The sequence below is a fragment of the Pleurodeles waltl genome, chromosome 11 (genome assembly GCF_031143425.1).
Source record: "Pleurodeles waltl isolate 20211129_DDA chromosome 11, aPleWal1.hap1.20221129, whole genome shotgun sequence".
In the NCBI taxonomy this organism is placed as follows: domain Eukaryota; kingdom Metazoa; phylum Chordata; class Amphibia; order Caudata; family Salamandridae; genus Pleurodeles; species Pleurodeles waltl.
Window position 1 is genome coordinate 805340678 of NC_090450.1, and position 21599 is coordinate 805362276.

Sequence of the window (21599 nt, forward strand, 5' to 3'; positions counted from 1 at the left end):
GAAGGGTCCATAAGGGATTTAACAATGGAATCAACTACGCACTCAATTCTCAACGAGTAAGTCTGGTTGGCTTATGATAAGCCTTACTGGCTAAATTTTTTTTTTTTTTTTTTACAGCTTTTCTTCTGAGCTAGGAGATGGGTTTTAAACCATGATGCTGAAGGTTTGAGTCTGGTATTAGGTGAAGACGCTAGTTTGATGATTTTATCCAGTGTAAACATGGTCATGTAATGACAGCAACATCATCCTTGGTTACGGTCAGAGGGAGCCTAAGCTTAACTGCAGCTAGAGATTCATATGACACGCAGATGAGTTAGTACCAGTATCTGGTCACAGTAGGCAGCCCAAGTCCCAGCAAAATAAAGTGGTTTAGTGTTGTGATCAGACCACAGCAGTGACATTGGCAACTCTATCACAAAAGTAGAATCTTCTACGAACACAGGGTCAAGGATATGGTAAGTTATGCGAGTAGGTGAATTTGCAAATTTAAGTACACGAAGTGCAGTAGTCCCTAGAAAAGCGTTTGCAAATTGAAGAAAAAAGAAACAAATTAAATGTTCGAGGGTGTAAGTGCAAAGGCTAGCAGATTCACTTTCCGGGACCTTCAACTCAGAAATTGAGCATGTACGGGGTGTCTTGATAACGATTGACAGACCTCGGCCCCCTTTTGTCAGTGCAGTCTTCCCTGTTAATGGGAGAGCTTTAACTATGTTGGGCATCACAGCTTTGCCAAGCCACATTTCCATGAGATACCACTTCGGGGGATCTAGGATAAGATATCAGGTTTATGTGTAGCTATAGGCCTCAAAATAATGCTAAGCAGACAAGCATTGTATGTACCTGGAGACGTGTGACCAATTTCTGAAGGAAGCTCCAGCTTCAAGAAGAAATTGCAGTGCTTACAAATGCTGTCCTGTTAAGCAGCAATGGGGAATTCCTATTGCCAGATGCCCAGCACGTATTGTTTGGGGTCAAGGGCAACAAGTTTTCATCTTTATTTTGTCCTTGGGACAAGTAAGTCCAACCCCCTGCAGCACAACCTGTCTCTGCCAGTTTACAGAGAAGGGAACGGTCTGCAGTTGAGGTAATGAGTCTCCACTTGTTAATGCTATTCAAACTTGTATTTATGGTCCATTAATGAAAAGCCTTTATTATTAACGCGTGCGCTGTAAATAAACGTTTTACGGTCACACTGCACTACTGACAGTGGTCCCAGTAAAAATTTTTAAAAAGTGCACACCGAGAGTAGAATGTTTCTGTTTGTAAGCTTCACTAGCTTCTACTATGAATGTGGCATCCCCTCGTCTGTTAAGCCATGTGCTACTAGGTGTCGTGTTAATGCTTGTCTAGCATTCTCGGGGATCTCTATGGCGTTAGCCATATTGTAAATGGGTAAGAGATGGAACACCAAATGGGGAGCCAAGTCGTTTTTTATGAGTTGGACCTCAAACAACCTACAGCCTAATTAGGTCCTCTCTGTTCATCTGAGGAGGATCTTCCCAAGACCACGGACGTCTCCGTATAATGGTACTTAAGGTACCTGTATTATGTGAGAGACTCATAGGCTATCCGTAAATTAGTGCCTAAAAACCATCGTCAGTGGCGCTGTGTTGTAGTTTGACTCTTGCTCTAAGCAAGACTACTGGTTTAAGGATGACAGTACTTATGTTTGTAGGCGACTATTTCACTCCTACAGCAAGTCACAACTGTCGTCCCAAACTTCCAGACTCACAAGCAGCACCTCACCAAGAACCCAAACAGTAAAAGGTGATTTGTGGCAGCCTACGCGCATGGACTCAAGTGTGACATCTCAGGGAGTGTTGCAGTTAAACGGAGATTACCCCTTTCTCACATGAACATGTCTCAATCAAACACAGGCAATTAAGAAGATGCACTTAGGTTTTATTTAACAAAAGTGCAATCTACGATAAGTTGCATGGGCTGCAATGTTTAGGATAATGTAAGAAACGGAATGGTAAAGACGAGTCATTAATACAAAGACCCCCACCATCTTGCAGTGACATGAGTTGTAAAATATGCCCTAATACCCTAATGTCATGTACCTGATCTCTAACCTTAAAGAGAGCTAGGTGTGTTAAACCTAATTTGCCAATGCCATGTCCATGAGAAGAGTACTCCCCCCCCCCCCTCCCCCTCCAACCCTCATTACCTTGGAATGAGGTCTCTAGCTCAGACTCCGTAGGGATACGAAGACTGGGTCAGCGTCAAGGCGACGTGTGGCATCGATAGTAGCGATGGCATCTGGTCAGAATCCCTCTGTCTGTCTAAGTGAGATGTGTTTATACAGAACTGCCCGGACCCCTGACATAGGTCTGTTCACAACGAGACATGCTTGGTACGGTAACTTATATAAACAATTCCCTTGAAGGTGTGAAGAGGGAAAGTACATAATGTGAACACCTACACTTTGGTTATCTTTGTTGCTTGATATTGACGCCTTAGCGTGGTGGCACTGATAACATGAAACTAAAACATAGGCCTAACTAAAAACAAGGCAGATATCTTAAAAGATATAATGAAATAAATGTGCTAAAACAGAGGAAGCTAAGTAGGGTAAAAGTCACTAGGTGATGGGGGCACAGGTCTGCAAGCCAAAGGCTAAGCTAACTCCTGTTTCCCATTAAAACAAACTAGGATTCACTAAATATGCGTCCAATCTGGAGTGGAGTCTGTGCCCAATTTAGGATATGGGTGAGTAAATTCATGCAGGGTAGAAGAATTGGTAGAGGTAAGGGCCATATACCCACGGTCTAAGTCATGAAGGAATGTGTTGTGCTGAGAGGTGCTGATAATGTTGAAGACCAGAATGAGGTTGAGTGGCTTGTGCCTGTGCAGCCTGCACCACTATTAAGAAATGTGTATCCAGTGATGGATGCAATAACAAAGTGTTTTTATTTGGGAAAGTGGTCGGTGATTAAAATACTTAATTGAAGACCAAGCTGGTATTCCAGAGATGGTGTGAAATTATTTTAGTGTTATACATGTATGGATTGTGTTTTTGTAGTGGAAGGTTAGTTAAATGATCATGAGATGACATTATGGGAAGGAACTTGGTTTGAGGCTTTTGTGAGGAATATACAGTGGTGGTTCACAGATGAGATGTGCTTTGGATGAGAAGGTCTACTGGAAAGATTTTGAATGTCAGACCCTTGATGAGAGGTGAAGAAGGTGCTGTCATGTTGATAGAGGGTTAGGGCAGTAACATAACGGACGTGCGTATTCTTATGAGCTACTCTAGCCGACCACGGGCCAAATCCTTTTATTGGCTCGAGCATGAGGGGAAGGAAGTCAGCTGTGTAAGAACTGGCACAATTTATCACTTGGGATAATTTTCTGCGCTGAGAGGGTGCCACTTGATATCCATGATTTTATTGTAGTGTTGTCCTCTGATTTTAAATTGTAAGGGGTACTCATCTGATGGCATGTCTCCGTACCTGCCATCATTTGTGTGTGTGTTTTTTTTTTTTTTTTTTCCTTCTTTTTAGGGGGAGCTCAACTCTTGACATTTCTCCTTTGCCCTGTTAGTGATTTGATTCTTTCTCTTCTAATTTTTGAGTACTGCGCTTACGCTCTAAGCTAACTGCTACAGGACTGCGTTCCAAAGTAATCCACTGGTTCAGGAACACTTGAATCATCTGCTTATAAAAACGTGGAATTGCATTTAATTATAGGACTATTTAACTCTACCTACTTTAACAGCTAATGTGTAACATAATCATCTTCACTTTTTTTCTTACATTTAGACTACAGTACCTACAGTCAAGCTGGAGCCCCGCAGGGGTGAGTCTTTTTTTATATGAAATATTTTGATTAAATACTTAATAACTTATGAAGTGTATGCCACAGCATGCAAAACCTATTTAAAATCCATGTTGACTGCATTTTCTCTTAACAAATGTGAGCTAATTGTGCATTTATTTGGAGCTATTACTCTACAGTATGTTCACTATGTCCATATTCAAAACCTGAACAGAGATATTTCAGACAGATCTAGTAAAACAATAGGATGTGTACTGTAAATGAGCAATTAAATTGTGAATGCTGTTGTGTGGTGGTTTTTTTTTTTTTTTTAATACAAGTGTCTGGATGCATAAACATGACTCTGAAATGCCCTCCACCCCAGACTGCAGGCCTGGTTACTTAAATACTCTACTTGACCTAACTCTAATATTCTTGACCCATAAACTGTTCATTATCACATATGATGGCAGCTTTAAATATGTTAGTGCAGAATGTCACCTGCACAAAACTGTTGTTTAATAGACTAAATGTTTGTTCCATATATAATACAAATCTAACCGCCTATAGCAGGCCCACAAAAATCATATAAATGTTACTAGACCTGCAGGTCGAGTTACTTGAACAGTCTACTTGATCTAACTATAATGTATTTGCCCCGGAAACGGGTCTCAAACTGTGTGATTCTAGGTAAATATTGTAATTTACAGAGTCCTTTTTCTTCATTCTCACATACGAGTTCACCTTTAACTATGTGAGTTCAGCATTTCTGCTGTGAGGGGGGCAAAAAAATATTTTGTTTGATTGAATACACTAAACGTTTGCTCCATGTATAATAAATCTAGCCCACATATAGAGTACACATGATCCATGACTTGCCTCTTAGTTTAATAATAGTTTTATCATCAGGGCAGGAGTGTTTCTCGGTTTGTTTAAACACTCCTTTTTAATAAATGTATGACTAAAGCATGATGTGGTAGCGCACTGTCATTTACAAATAGTAGATTTCCAAGAAATGTTTAAAAAAATTCTCACTAATTTGCAGCTTTACTGATAAAACTATATAGTGTATTAACCATAATCTGTGAAAATTGAGTTTCAGAAAACCCATTTGTACATCACCAAGTAAAGTTCTTTTTTTTTTTTTTTTATTTTTTTATAGTTTTTTTTTCATTCTTGTAAAAAAAAAAAAATGTTCATCACACAGAAATACATAATGGTCTTTCACAGCCACTGAAATATATTTTGAAATGTTTGTAAGGTTAACCTGGTTATCTAAGTGCCGTCTTGTCTATTGTTTGGGAACATACCTGTGTCAGGGGCCCTACAAGATAGTTATAAATACATCTCGCGCAGACAGGGTTATCAGTGGGATTCCTACCGGATGCTATCTATGCTACAGGTCGCTGTGATGTAGACCCAGCCTTCTGTGTCCCCCACAGAGACTGATCTAGAGACCTCATTCCAAGGTAACAAGGGTTCAGGGCTCTTCTCATGGACAAGGTACTGGCAGATTAGGTTTAACACACCTAGCTCTCTTTAGGCTAGAAATTAGGTTAATGATACTAGGGTATTATTGTCTATTTCACATCTTATGTAATTGCAAGATGGTTGGGTGTCTTCATATTCATGACTCTCATTTTTACATTTCTGCTAATCATTGCAGCCCATGCAATTTACACTAGATTGCAGTCTTTTTAATAAAACCTATTGAAAACTTTACTGCATTTCCTTCATTGCCTGTATGTGACTGAGACTTTTGCTCATGTGAGAAAAAGGTAATCTCCGTTCAACCACGACTCACCTGAGATGTCGCATTCTTGAGTCAATGCGTAAAGACTGCCAGAAATCACCTTTTACTATTTGGGTTTTTGGTGAGGTGTTGCTTGTGAGCCGGGAGGGTTGGGCCGACAGTTGTGACGTGTTGTAAGATTGGCCTACATACAAAAGTGCTGCCTTGCCTAGAGCAAGAGTCCAATGACAACAAGTTCACCTTAAAAAAAAAAATAAAAAAAAAAAAAAAAATCCTGAAACTCTGCAGTCACAAGAAAAGTAATTGCATTGCAAGAAGACAAACTGACTTTTGACCTCTGTCTCCGAACACAGAGCAAATTGAAAAAAATAAGATTTAAAGGCATCTTAATTGGTAATTCAGTTTGACTGCCCAGAACACCTATTCTTTGTCACGTTGCTAGAAGGGGTGATAAGGTTCTAAAAATAGCTCAACCTGCTAAAATATGACTAGCCATAGCGTGTGGCCGAGTAGGTTTTTCGAGCACTGTTAGTTTTGCATAGTTACCTTAGCCGTTTTTATGGGCATGTTATTTTAGCCATAGGTCTGCAGTCTGCACCCTTTAGTTTAGTTGCAATCCATTTTAATTTTCTGAGCAGAAGCTTTCTTTTGCGGCTATGTTTTATTTTCCTTTATCTTGTATACTTTTAGGCCAGAAACTGATTTTAATCTTTGTACTGACATTCTCATTCTGTGATCTGCTCCGCCAATATGTTGCTGTCCAATCTCTGCTGCATGATTCCAGTGGCCCTGCTCTTAGTTCATTAACAGCATTGCTATTGGGGCAGGGGAAGAATGTTTCTCTAATCATGGTTCAGTACTAGCACTTTTAATGAATATGTAACGAAAGCATGAAGTGTTAGTATACTGTCATTTCCGATCAGCACATTTTACATTGAAATAGCCAAAAACTTTCCAAGTGACATGCAGTTTTACTGATGGAACTACATAGTGTACAAACAGTAATGTTTAGAAATAGCTTCTGCAAATATTTGTCATTTGGTCAGGACCAAGTGTTCTAATTCGTTTTGCTCCTTTTTAAATCTTTGCGTAACACTTCTGAATTACAAAAGTGCGTTTGTAATTCCTGATATTTTGAAATATTTGTGCTATTTATTTAGAAGCTGTAGGAAGTTGGCTCTGTATGTGCTATTTCAAAGTAAGGAATAGCATGCACAGAGTCCAAGGGTTCCCCTTAGAGGTAAAATAGTGGTAAAAATAGAGAATACCAATGCTCTATTTTGTGGTAGTGTGGTCGAGCAGTAGGCTTATCCAAGGAGTAGTGTTAAGCATTTGTTGTACATACACATAGACAATAAATGAGGTACACACACTCAGAGACAAATCCAGCCAATAGGTTTTTGTATAGAAAAATATCTTTTCTTAGTTTATTTTAAGAACCACAGGTTCAAATTCTACATGTAATATCTCATTCGAAAGGTATTGCAGGTAAGTACTTTAGGAACTTCAAATCATCAAAATTGCATGTATACTTTTCAAGTTATTCACAAATAGCTGTTTTAAAAGTGGACACTTAGTGCAATTTTCACAGTTCCTAGGGGAGGTAAGTATTTGTTAGGTTAACCAGGTAAGTAAGACACTTACAGGGCTTAGTTCTTGGTCCAAGGTAGCCCACCGTTGGGGGTTCAGAGCAACCCCAAAGTCACCACACCAGCAGCTCAGGGCCGGTCAGGTGCAGAGTTCAAAGTGGTGCCCAAAACACATAGGCTAGAATGGAGAGAAGGGGGTGCCCCGGTTCCGGTCTGCTTGCAGGTAAGTACCCGCGTCTTCGGAGGGCAGACCAGGGGGGTTTTGTAGGGCACCGGGGGGGACACAAGTCCACACAGAAATTTCACCCTCAGCAGCGCGGGGGCGGCCGGGTGCAGTGTAGGAACAGGCGTCGGGTTCGCAATGTTAGTCTATGAGAGATCTCGGGATCTCTTCAGCGCTGCAGGCAGGCAAGGGGGGGATTCCTCGGGGAAACCTCTACTTGGGTAAGGGAGAGGGACTCCTGGGGGTCACTTCTCCAGTGAAAGTCCGGTCCTTCAGGTCCTGGGGGCTGCGGGTGCAGGGTCTCTCCCAGGCGTCGGGACTTTAGGTTCAAAGAGTCGCGGTCAGGGGAAGCCTCGGGATTCCCTCTGCAGGCGGTGCTGTGGGGGCTCAGGGGGGACAGGTTTTTGTACTCACAGTCTTAGAGTAGTCCTGGGGTCCCTCCTGAGGTGTTGGATCGCCACCAGCCGAGTCGGGGTCGCCGGGTGCAGTGTTGCAAGTCTCACGCTTCTTGCGGGGAGCTTGCAGGGTTCTTTAAAGCTGCTGGAAACAAAGTTGCAGCTTTTCTTGGAGCAGGTCCGCTGTCCTCGGGAGTTTCTGGTCTTTTCGAAGCAGGGGCAGTCCTCAGAGGATGTCGAGGTCGCTGGTCCCTTTGGAAGGCGTCGCTGGAGCAGGATCTTTGGAAGGCAGGAGACAGGCCGGTGAGTTTCTGGAGCCAAGGCAGTTGTCGTCTTCTGGTCTTCCTCTGCAGGGGTTTTCAGCTAGGCAGTCCTTCTTCTTGTAGTTGCAGGAATCTAATTTTCTAGGGTTCAGGGTAGCCCTTAAATACTAAATTTAAGGGCGTGTTTAGGTCTGGGGGGTTAGTAGCCAATGGCTACTAGCCCTGAGGGTGGGTACACCCTCTTTGTGCCTCCTCCCAAGGGGAGGGGGTCACAATCCTAACCCTATTGGGGGAATCCTCCATCTGCAAGATGGAGGATTTCTAAAAGTCAGAGTCACCTCAGCTCAGGACACCTTAGGGGCTGTCCTGACTGGCCAGTGACTCCTCCTTGTAGCTTTCTTTGTTCCCTCCAGCCTTGCCGCCAAAAGTGGGGGCCGTGGCCGGAGGGGGCGGGCAACTCCACTAAGCTGGAGTGCCCTGCTGGGCTGTGACAAAGGGGTGAGCCTTTGAGGCTCACCGCCAGGTGTCACAGCTCCTGCCTGGGGGAGGTGTTAGCATCTCCACCCAGTGCAGGCTTTGTTACTGGCCTCAGAGTGACAAAGGCACTCTCCCCATGGGGCCAGCAACATGTCTCTGGTGTGGCAGGCTGCTGGAACTAGTCAGCCTACACAGACAGTCGGTTAAGTTTCAGGGGGCACCTCTAAGGTGCCCTCTGGGGTGTGTTTTGCAATAAAATGTACACTGGCATCAGTGTGCATTTATTGTGCTGAGAAGTTTGATACCAAACTTCCCAGTTTTCAGTGTAGCCATTATGGTGCTGTGGAGTTCGTGTTTGACAGACTCCCAGACCATATACTCTTATGGCTACCCTGCACTTACAATGTCTAAGGTTTTGTTTAGACACTGTAGGGGTACCATGCTCATGCACTGGTACCCTCACCTATGGTATAGTGCACCCTGCCTTAGGGCTGTAAGGCCTGCTAGAGGGGTGTCTTACCTATACTGCATAGGCAGTGAGAGGCTGGCATGGCACCCTGAGGGGAGTGCCATGTCGACTTACTCATTTTGTTCTCACTAGCACACACAGGCTTGTAAGCAGTGTGTCTGTGCTGAGTGAGGGGTCTCTAGGGTGGCATAAGACATGCTGCAGCCCTTAGAGACCTTCCTTGGCATCAGGGCCCTTGGTACTAGAAGTACCAGTTACAAGGGACTTATCTGAATGCCAGGGTGTGCCAATTGTGGATACAATGGTACATTTTAGGTGAAGGAACACTGGTGCTGGGGCCTGGTTAGCAGGGTCCCAGCACTCTTCTTAGTCAAGTCAGTATCAGGCAAAAAGTGGGGGGTAACTGCAACAGGGAGCCATTTCTTTACAGAAGCTATTTAAATGTTATGAAAAAAACTGACATCCTACAGCCCTTCGTTTCACAAGACAGCTCAGTTTGCAAAATCCTCTAACTGGTCAGAGACAAAAGTATACAGTTATTCAGAATAAGATAAGCAGCACTTAGTAGAAAGACAACTGTCATTTGACCTCTGTCCTTGAACAAACAGCAAATGTGTCAAGATAAAACTAGATTTAAAGGCATAGTTATTGCTCATTCATTTTCTGAATGAACAGAACACATGTTCCTTTCCAGCTCAAGTACACTCGCAGAAGAGACCAGTAGGTCTAAAAATATCTCAACCTGATAAAATGTCATTTGAGTTAGCAAGTGGGCAATGACTATGGAAAAGGTAAATTATTGTGGTTATTCTGTGTCTGCTGCACAAGTTACTTGCTGCTTGACTAATCGAAGGCCATGTCAACTCAATTTACTGTGAATGTAGCAGTAAAGTTGCATTGCCTCATTTTCTTTTCTGTAAGATACCAGGATTACCACTGTTGTCCTATGGTACGGCAACAGTGGGTGCCTTTGATGTCATTGCTTGCCACCGCTTGTCCCAATGACACCAGCAAAACTTCCTCAAATCCTTAGACTGTCAGAACACCTTTAATTTTATCAAAGACGTCTTAGAGAATCATTGGGATTGTTCTTTAAGCATATGACCTCTACTACGTAGGTGCAAAGATCACTCATGGCTTTCCTCATAATACTTTACTTAATTCCTTTGTTAATGTGTTCATGTGGATTAGAAATGGGGTGTGTGTAGATTAAGCGTCTCTAGAAAAATTGATGTGACCCATTCTTGATTTGGAGTTCTCAGCCCTCCAGCCTCTGATCCAGATGTCCTCTAGCTGGCTGCCTCTCACACTGCGAGTAAAGCCAGGAGCTACCTCCACTGCACTCGCCACACTGACAACGCTACAGAGGCCTGCTTCTGAGCCCTAGGCACCCGCACCTCCAGGTATTTCTACTGCGAGTGGGGCCCTCTCCTTTAGCATCCCAGGGTTCCCTGCCACTGACTCTGTGGGGCCCCCACTGGCCCAGCTCTGTCTCTGAATCTCACTGCTGCAGCCCAGATGTCCCAGGCTATTGTGAGACTGTGCTACCGGCTGCAAACTTGGAGCTGTGGCCACCAACCTCACTGGTTGCTCCTTGGCCCGTGCAGCCATTCCTTGAGCGAGCCTATGGATGTCCTGGTCTCCACTACCAGCTTCTGGGCCCCTCTGGCCTCAAGCTCCTGCAGAAGAAGTCTCTCCGCAGAGCGACCGTACATAGCTCTGGTTTACACGACCAGCTCCTCCAATATTTTTGATCTTGGCCCTTGTGTGTGTGTGTGTGTGTGTATATATTTTATGTTGCTGAGTCCAGCAGCTCCCACAACAAAGTTTATAGGACCAAACAAACATTGACAAACCTAAGAAGCTGGCAGCCAATACAGGAATTGTTGGCTTTGCCAGTGCTTGTTTGGCTTTGTTTGCTGAACCATAACTAACTTAACTATGTATATGTAGACCCAGTTAAAACTGGGTTGTAGCTTAAAGAGTGCAAAAGCTGAAATTCACCAGTAGTTACGTTACCAACCCAGGGAGCACAGTCCATAGCTTGCAGTGTCTGCTTTGTTCTTTTGACACTTGCGTGGCTTTAAAAAAAAAAAAAAAATTAAATACACTATTCTTAATTTGGTGATTTGAATACAAGTACGTTGGTACTATTAACTGGTGATTTTCTGTGGTTTGCATGTTTGAGCCTGAACCGTAACTCTGTGTTTAACTGGCTTTTTCACTGAATTTCATTTTTGCATAGCCGCACTTAGCTTTGGCCTGGCTGAAGTCTGGGGCTTGACGCCGAACCCAACCCAGACAGTAAATACCTGTCTCGGTTGTGTGCAGCTGGTGTTGGCTGCAATTTTCCACAATCCTGCAGTTGATGGGATTGGCTCCTAGAGCTTGGTCTGATCATTCAGGGGTACTGCAAACCCAAGGACCGACTGTCTGTCCTGTGTCACCTTTTGAGAGCTTTGCAGTCCCGGAGCTGTAAATCTATGATAGTAGATAATAGGTTGTGAAGCTTGCCCTCAATTCCCACTATCTATTTGGGAATATCAGATCCCGGCTCCTAAAATAGCCGCTGGGGTCCATGGAATGTATCTCAATACTATAGCCCTTGACTGCCATTTTAGGTGTCTAAGATCTTTAGATTTTTCTTTTCAATTTATTTTGTGTGGGGAGGGTGTCCTTTGAGACATACACTCCCCTTTCTCCGGCATAAGAAGATGTACCATTTCACCCTGAAATGACTGCCCCAAGAGAAATTTGGAGAGAATCATTACCCATCCAATCATATTACTTTGTTTTTTGAGTTTCTGGATTTCCAGAGGATCTGCAAATCCCGAACTGAATAGATCGACCAAATGACCCTTTAAATTATGCTGTCCAACTTTTGCTATGCTCCCATATCTCGGGATACTGAACATATTTAAAACAAAAGCATGGTTTGTGTATGCAGTTTGACTTTCTGGACACGTTTGGTCTAAATCTTTTCAGTGATTTGGGCTGTACGCATCAGTGCATACCTATGGGAGCTAGAATAGGCAATATATATACATACACAAAATCATAAAAATAACACTGATGTTCTAGTTGGGGAAAAGAATTTAAACAAAAAAAAACCATAGAAATTCCTAAAACACAAAGGTAACAGTGATGTTAGTCTGGTTCAGATTTTTCATGTACAAAACCTTATCAATTCAGCTTTTATAGTCCTTTCAAGTCATGATAACCCACGCCCTTTCATGCACATTTTTTTTTCATCCATACTTTTACTGCAAATGTTACTGATCTTCTCATATAAGATGTCATGAGTGATGTAATATCTGGGATAATCAGCGGAAGGGCCCTAACCTGGCATTGTGCTGGCCCCACCCAAGCTTGCTGTTCCTGCCCCGCCCCACTTGCCATCCATTGACTAAGTCCATGCCCCTGCTCCCTTATTACAGCCTTATGTGGCTGTTGTTCTGCCATTGCTCTTCCTGCCTTCTCTGAACAGTTAGCTTGATGCCCTATCCACCTCTTCGCTACCCTCTGTCTGAGTCCATGCATGTAGGAAGTTGGCTCTGTATGCACTATTTCAAAGTAAGGAATAGTATGCACAGAGTCCAAGGGTTCCCCTTAGAGGTAAGATAGTGGCAAAAAGAGATAATTCTAATGCTCCATTTTGTGGTAGTGTGGTCGAGCAGTAGTCTTATCAGAGGAGTAGTGTTAAGCATTTGTTGTACATACACAGGCAATAAATGAGGAATACACACTCAGACACTTCCAGGCCAATAGGTTTTTGTATAGAAAATTATCTTTTCTTAGTTTATTTTAAGAACCACAGGTTCAAGATTTACAAGTAATACTTCAAATGAAAGGTATTTCGCGTAGGAACTTTGAATTAGCAAAATAGCATATACAGATTTCACACAAATGGCAAATAGCTATTTTAAAACTAGACACTGCAATTCTCAACAGTTCCTGGGGGAGGTAAGTGTTTGTTAGATTTGCAGGTAAGTAAACCACCTACAGGGTTCAAGTTTGGGTCCAAGATAGCCCACCGTTGGGGGTTCAGAGCAACCCCAAAGTTACCACACCAGCAGCTCGGGGCCGGTCAGGTGCAGAGGTCAAAGTGGTGCCCAAAACACATAGGCTTCAATGGAGAAGGGGGTGCCCGGTTTCAGTCTGCCAGCAGGTAAGTACCCGTGTCTTCGGAGGGCAGACCAGGGGGGTTTTGTAGGGCACCGGGGGGGGGACACAAGTTAGCACAGAAAGTACACCCTCAGCAGCACAGGGGCGGCCGGGTGCAGTGTGAAAACAAGCGTCTGGTTTGCAATAGAAATCAATGGGAGACCAAGGGGTCTCTTCAGCGATGCGCGGGGGCTCCTCGGGGTAGCCACCACCTGGGCAAGGGAGAGGGCCACCTGGGGGTTGCTCCTGCACTGGAGGTCGGATCCTTCAGGTCCTGGGGGCTGCGGGTGCAGAGTCTTAACCAGGCGTTGTGTCTTGGAAGCAGGCAGTCGCGGTCAGGGGGAGCCTCGGGATTCCCTCTGCAGGCGTAGCTGTGGGGGCTCAGGGAGGTCAACTCTGGCTACTCACGGTCTCGTAGTCGCCGGGGAGTCCTCCCTGTGGTGTTTGCACTCTGCACCCGATGCCCCCGGCACGACTTGTGGAGAACAAAGTCTCACGCTTCCGGCGGGAAACATGTGTTGTTTCAAAGTTGCTCCTTTGTTGCAAAGTTGCAGTCTTTGGTGAACAGAGCCGCTGTCCTCAGGAGTTCTTGGTCCTTCTAGATGCAGGGTAGTCCTCTGAGGTTGCTGGACCCTGGGAACGCGTCGCTGGAGCAGTGTCTTTAGAAGGGGGGAGACAGGCCGGTAGAGCTGAGGCCAAAGCAGTTGGTGTCTCCGTCTTCTCTGCAGGTTTTTCAGTTCAGCAGTCCTCTTCTTCTTAGGTTGCAGGAATCTGAGTTCCTAGGTTCTGGGGAGCCCCTAAATACTCGATTTAGGGGTGTTTTTAGGTCTGGGGGGTTAGTAGCCAATGGCTACTAGCCCTGAGGGTGGCTACTCCCTCTTTGTGCCTCCTCCCTGAGGGGAGGGGGGCACATCCCTATCCCTATTGGGGGAATCCTCCATCTCCAAGATGGAGGATTTCTAAAAGTCAGTCACCTCGGCCCAGGACACCTTAGGGGCTGTCCTGACTGGCCAGTGACTCCTCCTTGTTTTTCTCATTATCTCCTCCGGCCTTGCCGCCAAAAGTGGGGCTGTGCCCGGAGGGGGTGGGCAACTCCACTAGCTGGAGTGCCCTGGGGTGCTGTAACAAAGGGAGTGAGCCTTTGAGGCTCACCGCCAGGTGTTATAGTTCCTGCAGGGGGGGGTGAGAGGCACCTCCACCCAGTACAGGCTTTGTTACTAGCCACATAGTGACAAAGGCACTCTCCCCATGTGGCCAGTAACATGTCTGGTGTGTGGCAGGCTGCTAAAACTAGTCAGCCCACACTGGTAGTCGGGTATGGTTTCAGGGGGCATCTCTAAGATGCCCTCTGGGGTGTATTTTACAATAAAATGTACACTGGCATCAGTGTACTGTGCTCATGCCCTCACCTATGGTATAGTGCACCCTTCCTTAGGGCTGTAAGGCCTGCTAGAGGGGTGACTTATCTATACTGCATAGGCAGTGTGAGGTTGGCATGGCACCCTGAGGGGAGTGCCATGTCGACTTACTCGTTTTATCCCCACTAGCACACACAAGCTGGCAAGCAGTGTGTCTGTGCTGAGTGAGGGGTTCCCAGGGTGGCATAAGTCATGCTGCAGCCCTTAGACCTTCCCTGGCATCAGGGCCCTTGGTACCAGTTACAAGAGACTTATCTGGATGCCAGGGTGTGCCAATTGTGGAAACGAAAGTACAGGTTAGGGAAAGAACTCTGGTGCTGGGGCCTGATTAGTAGGCCTCAGCACACTTTCAAAACATGCTTTTGCATCAGCAAAGGCAAAAAGTCAGGGGGTAACCATGCCAAGGAGGCATTTCCTTACAATGCACCAGCCCCCTCTCTCCTGCCCTGCATGGTCCGATGTGCTGCCACTGCCCTCCTTTTAGCATGATGCCCCTGCCCACTCATCCTGCCCTCTGTTGCCCTATTCTGTGCCCTACCATTGCCCCCACCCCCTGCTTGGCCTCTGAGATTAGCTTGCTGTCCTGACCCTCTTTCTCACTGCCCTCGGATGTCTGTGTGCATTCCCTTGCTCTCTCCTTTTAGCCCACCATGTTCCATGGACCTTCCACTCCCCCTCCTATCTACTCTTGAGTGGTCTGAGCGGCCACTACCCCTCCTGCTAGCCTAGAATGGTCAGATGGCTGCCGCCTGTCCCTGCTACCTCCACTCTGCTTGTCTTTAGAGTTCCACCCACCCCCCCCCCCCCCCCCCCCCAGCCCCTCGCTCCTGTCTTACATGCTCCATTTTGTTGCCACTTCATTCTGCCCTTCTCGCTCTGTTCTGCAACTGCTGGCTATTGCTGTTTACTTTGAGAATTTCTAGGTCTTTTGGAAATGAAGGTAAAAAGCAGTGTAAGGTAGAATCAGAAAGGCATGCTGTCCCCCTAGATCTTCAAAAAAAAAAGTGTGTAGATATATATTAGTGTGTTTTTATATAACTGTATATTGTTTTTAACTAATTGTGATGCTCTCGTGAGACTCACACAGGATCTTGAATAGTGAAGGGGTAGATGCGTTCTGTGTACACCATTAGTAGGAATGCATATTGTGAATTTTTTTTATTATATTTTTGAGTAAGCATGTAAGAGATAAGTACTGTTGAGTAGATGGATTATTTTTATTTTAATAGAAATTACGATCTTGCGAGACTTGCGGGATCATGAGGAGTGGATGTTCTTTGAATGCACTGTAGTATGCACTTTTGCTACTGTAGGAAGGAGTATTACTAGAGATGGTGTTAGAGTGTACTATTTACACCTATCAGCTTTGTAATGGTTGAAAGTAGATTACACTACTATGCACACCCCTTTATTAGGGAGGACAGTGTATGGAAGAGCATATTATGCACACCTGCCATCCAAGAGAGGTCTCAGTGGAGAGGCCGGTCTTCACACACCCTACTGCGCACAACAGTCACCTGGAACAGAGGTATGACTGAATAGGTCAGTCTATGTACTTAGCCTAATACGCACTCCTGTCATCTGAGATTTATTTTAAGAACAAAAAATGGAAACTATACAAAACAATATATAGATGAAACAAGAGGGTTGTGCTGAAAAGGCCTGATCTAGTTATCCGTTTAGAGGCTCTTGTGTGAGAAATAATAAATATTAAAAAAGATTAGAGAATTGGAAAAAAACACTGCCAAACCACACAATGAAAACATTATCTTAGATGTGATTGTTTCATTGTATTATAACAAATATATATTAGAGAATGGCTTCATACATTACACTAATACATATAAACAAACAGTATAAAGTGTAACAAACAAGGCAATGGCTCCAGACAAATCCAAAATAGACCATATACAAATCAATATTTGTACTCAGTCGTCCAGAGAGGCGTCTATTACGTTTGGAGCACACACAAATGTTTGTGCTGATTGGTAATTTTGGATGGATGTTGTTGTCTTTGGGGGCAGACTAATTGACAAAGACGGAGATTCCTTTTACGCCATTCTGGAAACACTTATGATTGGCCACCCTTTGGTTGCCAGGTCCTTTTGATCCAGCATACCCCAGAAATAACTTGTGAATGCAAGCACCAATGTTCTAAATGGTGTGTTGGTGTTTATGGTGGACTTGGACAAGATTTGTTCCTTGATGAAGCAGACTTTGTATCAGGTGACTAGCAATAATAATTTTGTGTGTGCTCCAATATTGACATGTACTGATGACCCAGCATATAAGTTGGAACGCTTTTGGGGTATTTCTCGTGAGTTTTCCTGATTGCAAACAGTGTGGTCTAGAATTACCTCTGTCCGTAGAGTAAACACTGTTAACAGCACGCAGTTCTATACTGATATCAATTTCATTTCTAATGTAGGTTTGATCTGTGTCAAGGGTTTGATGGGTAAAGGCTGTCTGTAATAGGACATTCGTATTGGAATTTGCATTCACTATTTTGCCTTTCTAAAGTTTTGTATACAGATTGAATATAATGCTCAGTGAGTTAATCCGTGGTTGATTCACATTATGAACTATCCTATGTGGAAAGCCATAGTAATGCATATTGCAGTATGCAGGAAAACAAAGCTTGAATGGTCTGATCACTCTGATAACTTTTTTTTTTTTTTGTGTGTGTGTGTGTTCAAAACGTTAACGTCATTAAGAAATTTCTTTTAACCTTTGTTGTGGTGTGTGTGTGTGTGTGTGTATGTGTGTGTGTAGGAAGTTGGCTCTGTATGTGCTATTTCAAAGTAAGGAATAGCATGCACAGAGTCCAAGGGTTCCCCTTAGAGGTAAAATAGTGGTAAAAATAGATAATACTAATGCTCTATTTTGTGGTAGTGTGGTCGAGCAGTAGGCTTATCCAAGGAGTAGTGTTAAGCATTTGTTGTACATACACATAGACAATAAATGAGGTACACACACTCAGAGACAAATCCAGCCAATAGGTTTTTGTATAGAAAAATATCTTTTCTTAGTTTATTTTAAGAACCACAGGTTCAAATTCTACATGTAATATCTCATTTGAAAGGTATTGCAGGTAAGTACTTTAGGAACTTTAAATCATAAAAATTGCATGTATACTTTTCAAGTTATTGACAAATAGCTATTTTAAAAGTGGACACTTAGTGCAATTTTCACAGTTCCTAGGGGAGGTAAGTTTTGGTTAGTTTTACCAGGTAAGTAAGACACTTACAGGGTTCAGTTCTTGGTCCAAGGTAGCCCACCGTTGGGGGTTCAGAGCAACCCCAAAGTCACCACACCAGCAGCTCAGGGCCGGTCAGGTGCAGAGTTCAAAGTGGTGCCCAAAACACATAGGCTAGAATGGAGAGAAGGGGGTGCCCCGGTTCCGGTCTGCTTGCAGGTAAGTACCCGCGTCTTCGGAGGGCAGACCAGGGGGGTTTTGTAGGGCACCGGGGGGGACACAAGTCCACACAGAAATTTCACCCTCAGCAGCGCGGGGGCGGCCGGGTGCAGTGTAGGAACAGGCGTCGGGTTCGCAATGTTAGTCTATGAGAGATCTCGGGATCTCTTCAGCGCTGCAGGCAGGCAAGGGGGGGATTCCTCGGGGAAACCTCTACTTGGGTAAGGGAGAGGGACTCCTGGGGGTCACTTCTCCAGTGAAAGTCCGGTCCTTCAGGTCCTGGGGGCTGCGGGTGCAGGGTCTCTCCCAGGCGTCGGGACTTTAGGTTCAAAGAGTCGCGGTCAGGGGAAGCCTCGGGATTCCCTCTGCAGGCGGTGCTGTGGGGGCTCAGGGGGGACAGGTTTTTGTACTCACAGTCTTAGAGTAGTCCTGGGGTCCCTCCTGAGGTGTTGGATCGCCACCAGCCGAGTCGGGGTCGCCGGGTGCAGTGTTGCAAGTCTCACGCTTCTTGCGGGGAGCTTGCAGGGTTCTTTAAAGCTGCTGGAAACAAAGTTGCAGCTTTTCTTGGAGCAGGTCCGCTGTCCTCGGGAGTTTCTTGTCTTTTCGAAGCAGGGGCAGTCCTCAGAGGATGTCGAGGTCGCTGGTCCCTTTGGAAGGCGTCGCTGGAGCAGGATCTTTGGAAGGCAGGAGACAGGCCGGTGAGTTTCTGGAGCCAAGGCAGTTGTCGTCTTCTGGTCTTCCTCTGCAGGGGTTTTCAGCTAGGCAGTCCTTCTTCTTGTAGTTGCAGGAATCTAATTTTCTAGGGTTCAGGGTAGCCCTTAAATACTAAATTTAAGGGCGTGTTTAGGTCTGGGGGGTTAGTAGCCAATGGCTACTAGCCCTGAGGGTGGGTACACCCTCTTTGTGCCTCCTCCCAAGGGGAGGGGGTCACAATCCTAACCCTATTGGGGGAATCCTCCATCTGCAAGATGGAGGATTTCTAAAAGTCAGAGTCACCTCAGCTCAGGACACCTTAGGGGCTGTCCTGACTGGCCAGTGACTCCTCCTTGTAGCTTTCTTTGTTCCCTCCAGCCTTGCCGCCAAAAGTGGGGGCCGTGGCCGGAGGGGGCGGGCAACTCCACTAAGCTGGAGTGCCCTGCTGGGCTGTGACAAAGGGGTGAGCCTTTGAGGCTCACCGCCAGGTGTCACAGCTCCTGCCTGGGGGAGGTGTTAGCATCTCCACCCAGTGCAGGCTTTGTTACTGGCCTCAGAGTGACAAAGGCACTCTCCCCATGGGGCCAGCAACATGTCTCTGGTGTGGCAGGCTGCTGGAACTAGTCAGCCTACACAGACAGTCGGTTAAGTTTCAGGGGGCACCTCTAAGGTGCCCTCTGGGGTGTGTTTTGCAATAAAATGTACACTGGCATCAGTGTGCATTTATTGTGCTGAGAAGTTTGATACCAAACTTCCCAGTTTTCAGTGTAGCCATTATGGTGCTGTGGAGTTCGTGTTTGACAGACTCCCAGACCATATACTCTTATGGCTACCCTGCACTTACAATGTCTAAGGTTTTGTTTAGACACTGTAGGGGTACCATGCTCATGCACTGGTACCCTCACCTATGGTATAGTGCACCCTGCCTTAGGGCTGTAAGGCCTGCTAGAGGGGTGTCTTACCTATACTGCATAGGCAGTGAGAGGCTGGCATGGCACCCTGAGGGGAGTGCCATGTCGACTTACTCATTTTGTTCTCACTAGCACACACAGGCTTGTAAGCAGTGTGTCTGTGCTGAGTGAGGGGTCTCTAGGGTGGCATAAGACATGCTGCAGCCCTTAGAGACCTTCCTTGGCATCAGGGCCCTTGGTACTAGAAGTACCAGTTACAAGGGACTTATCTGAATGCCAGGGTGTGCCAATTGTGGATACAATGGTACATTTTAGGTGAAGGAACACTGGTGCTGGGGCCTGGTTAGCAGGGTCCCAGCACTCTTCTTAGTCAAGTCAGCATCAGTATCAGGCAAAAAGTGGGGGGTAACTGCAACAGGGAGCCATTTCTTTACAGAAGCTATTTAAATGTTATGAAAAAAACTGACATCCTACAGCCCTTCGTTTCACAAGACAGCTCAGTTTGCAAAATCCTCTAACTGGTCAGAGACAAAAGTATACAGTTATTCAGAATAAGATAAGCAGCACTTAGTAGAAAGACAACTGTCATTTGACCTCTGTCCTTGAACAAACAGCAAATGTGTCAAGATAAAACTAGATTTAAAGGCATAGTTATTGCTCATTCATTTTCTGAATGAACAGAACACATGTTCCTTTCCAGCTCAAGTACACTCGCAGAAGAGACCAGTAGGTCTAAAAATATCTCAACCTGATAAAATGTCATTTGAGTTAGCAAGTGGGCAATGACTATGGAAAAGGTAAATTATTGTGGTTATTCTGTGTCTGCTGCACAAGTTACTTGCTGCTTGACTAATCGAAGGCCATGTCAACTCAATTTACTGTGAATGTAGCAGTAAAGTTGCATTGCCTCATTTTCTTTTCTGTAAGATACCAGGATTACCACTGTTGTCCTATGGTACGGCAACAGTGGGTGCCTTTGATGTCATTGCTTGCCACCGCTTGTCCCAATGACACCAGCAAAACTTCCTCAAATCCTTAGACTGTCAGAACACCTTTAATTTTATCAAAGACGTCTTAGAGAATCATTGGGATTGTTCTTTAAGCATATGACCTCTACTACGTAGGTGCAAAGATCACTCATGGCTTTCCTCATAATACTTTACTTAATTCCTTTGTTAATGTGTTCATGTGGATTAGAAATGGGGTGTGTGTAGATTAAGCGTCTCTAGAAAAATTGATGTGACCCATTCTTGATTTGGAGTTCTCAGCCCTCCAGCCTCTGATCCAGATGTCCTCTAGCTGGCTGCCTCTCACACTGCGAGTAAAGCCAGGAGCTACCTCCACTGCACTCGCCACACTGACAACGCTACAGAGGCCTGCTTCTGAGCCCTAGGCACCCGCACCTCCAGGTATTTCTACTGCGAGTGGGGCCCTCTCCTTTAGCATCCCAGGGTTCCCTGCCACTGACTCTGTGGGGCCCCCACTGGCCCAGCTCTGTCTCTGAATCTCACTGCTGCAGCCCAGATGTCCCAGGCTATTGTGAGACTGTGCTACCGGCTGCAAACTTGGAGCTGTGGCCACCAACCTCACTGGTTGCTCCTTGGCCCGTGCAGCCATTCCTTGAGCGAGCCTATGGATGTCCTGGTCTCCACTACCAGCTTCTGGGCCCCTCTGGCCTCAAGCTCCTGCAGAAGAAGTCTCTCCGCAGAGCGACCGTACATAGCTCTGGTTTACACGACCAGCTCCTCCAATATTTTTGATCTTGGCCCTTGTGTGTGTGTGTGTGTGTGTATATATTTTATGTTGCTGAGTCCAGCAGCTCCCACAACAAAGTTTATAGGACCAAACAAACATTGACAAACCTAAGAAGCTGGCAGCCAATACAGGAATTGTTGGCTTTGCCAGTGCTTGTTTGGCTTTGTTTGCTGAACCATAACTAACTTAACTATGTATATGTAGACCCAGTTAAAACTGGGTTGTAGCTTAAAGAGTGCAAAAGCTGAAATTCACCAGTAGTTACGTTACCAACCCAGGGAGCACAGTCCATAGCTTGCAGTGTCTGCTTTGTTC

General features: G+C 45.2%; 1 protein-coding gene across 2 annotated transcripts in view; it reads left to right on the top strand.

Annotated features, from left to right (window-relative positions):
- EWSR1 (EWS RNA binding protein 1) overlaps nt 1-21599 on the top strand; it is a 376243-nt gene that overhangs the window by 4286 nt on the left and 350358 nt on the right. For both annotated transcript variants that reach the window (XM_069214565.1, XM_069214566.1), the window contains exon 2: nt 3765-3801. In XM_069214565.1, coding sequence (XP_069070666.1) covers nt 3765-3801 — 37 coding nt within the window. The remainder of the gene's footprint in view (nt 1-3764; nt 3802-21599) is intronic.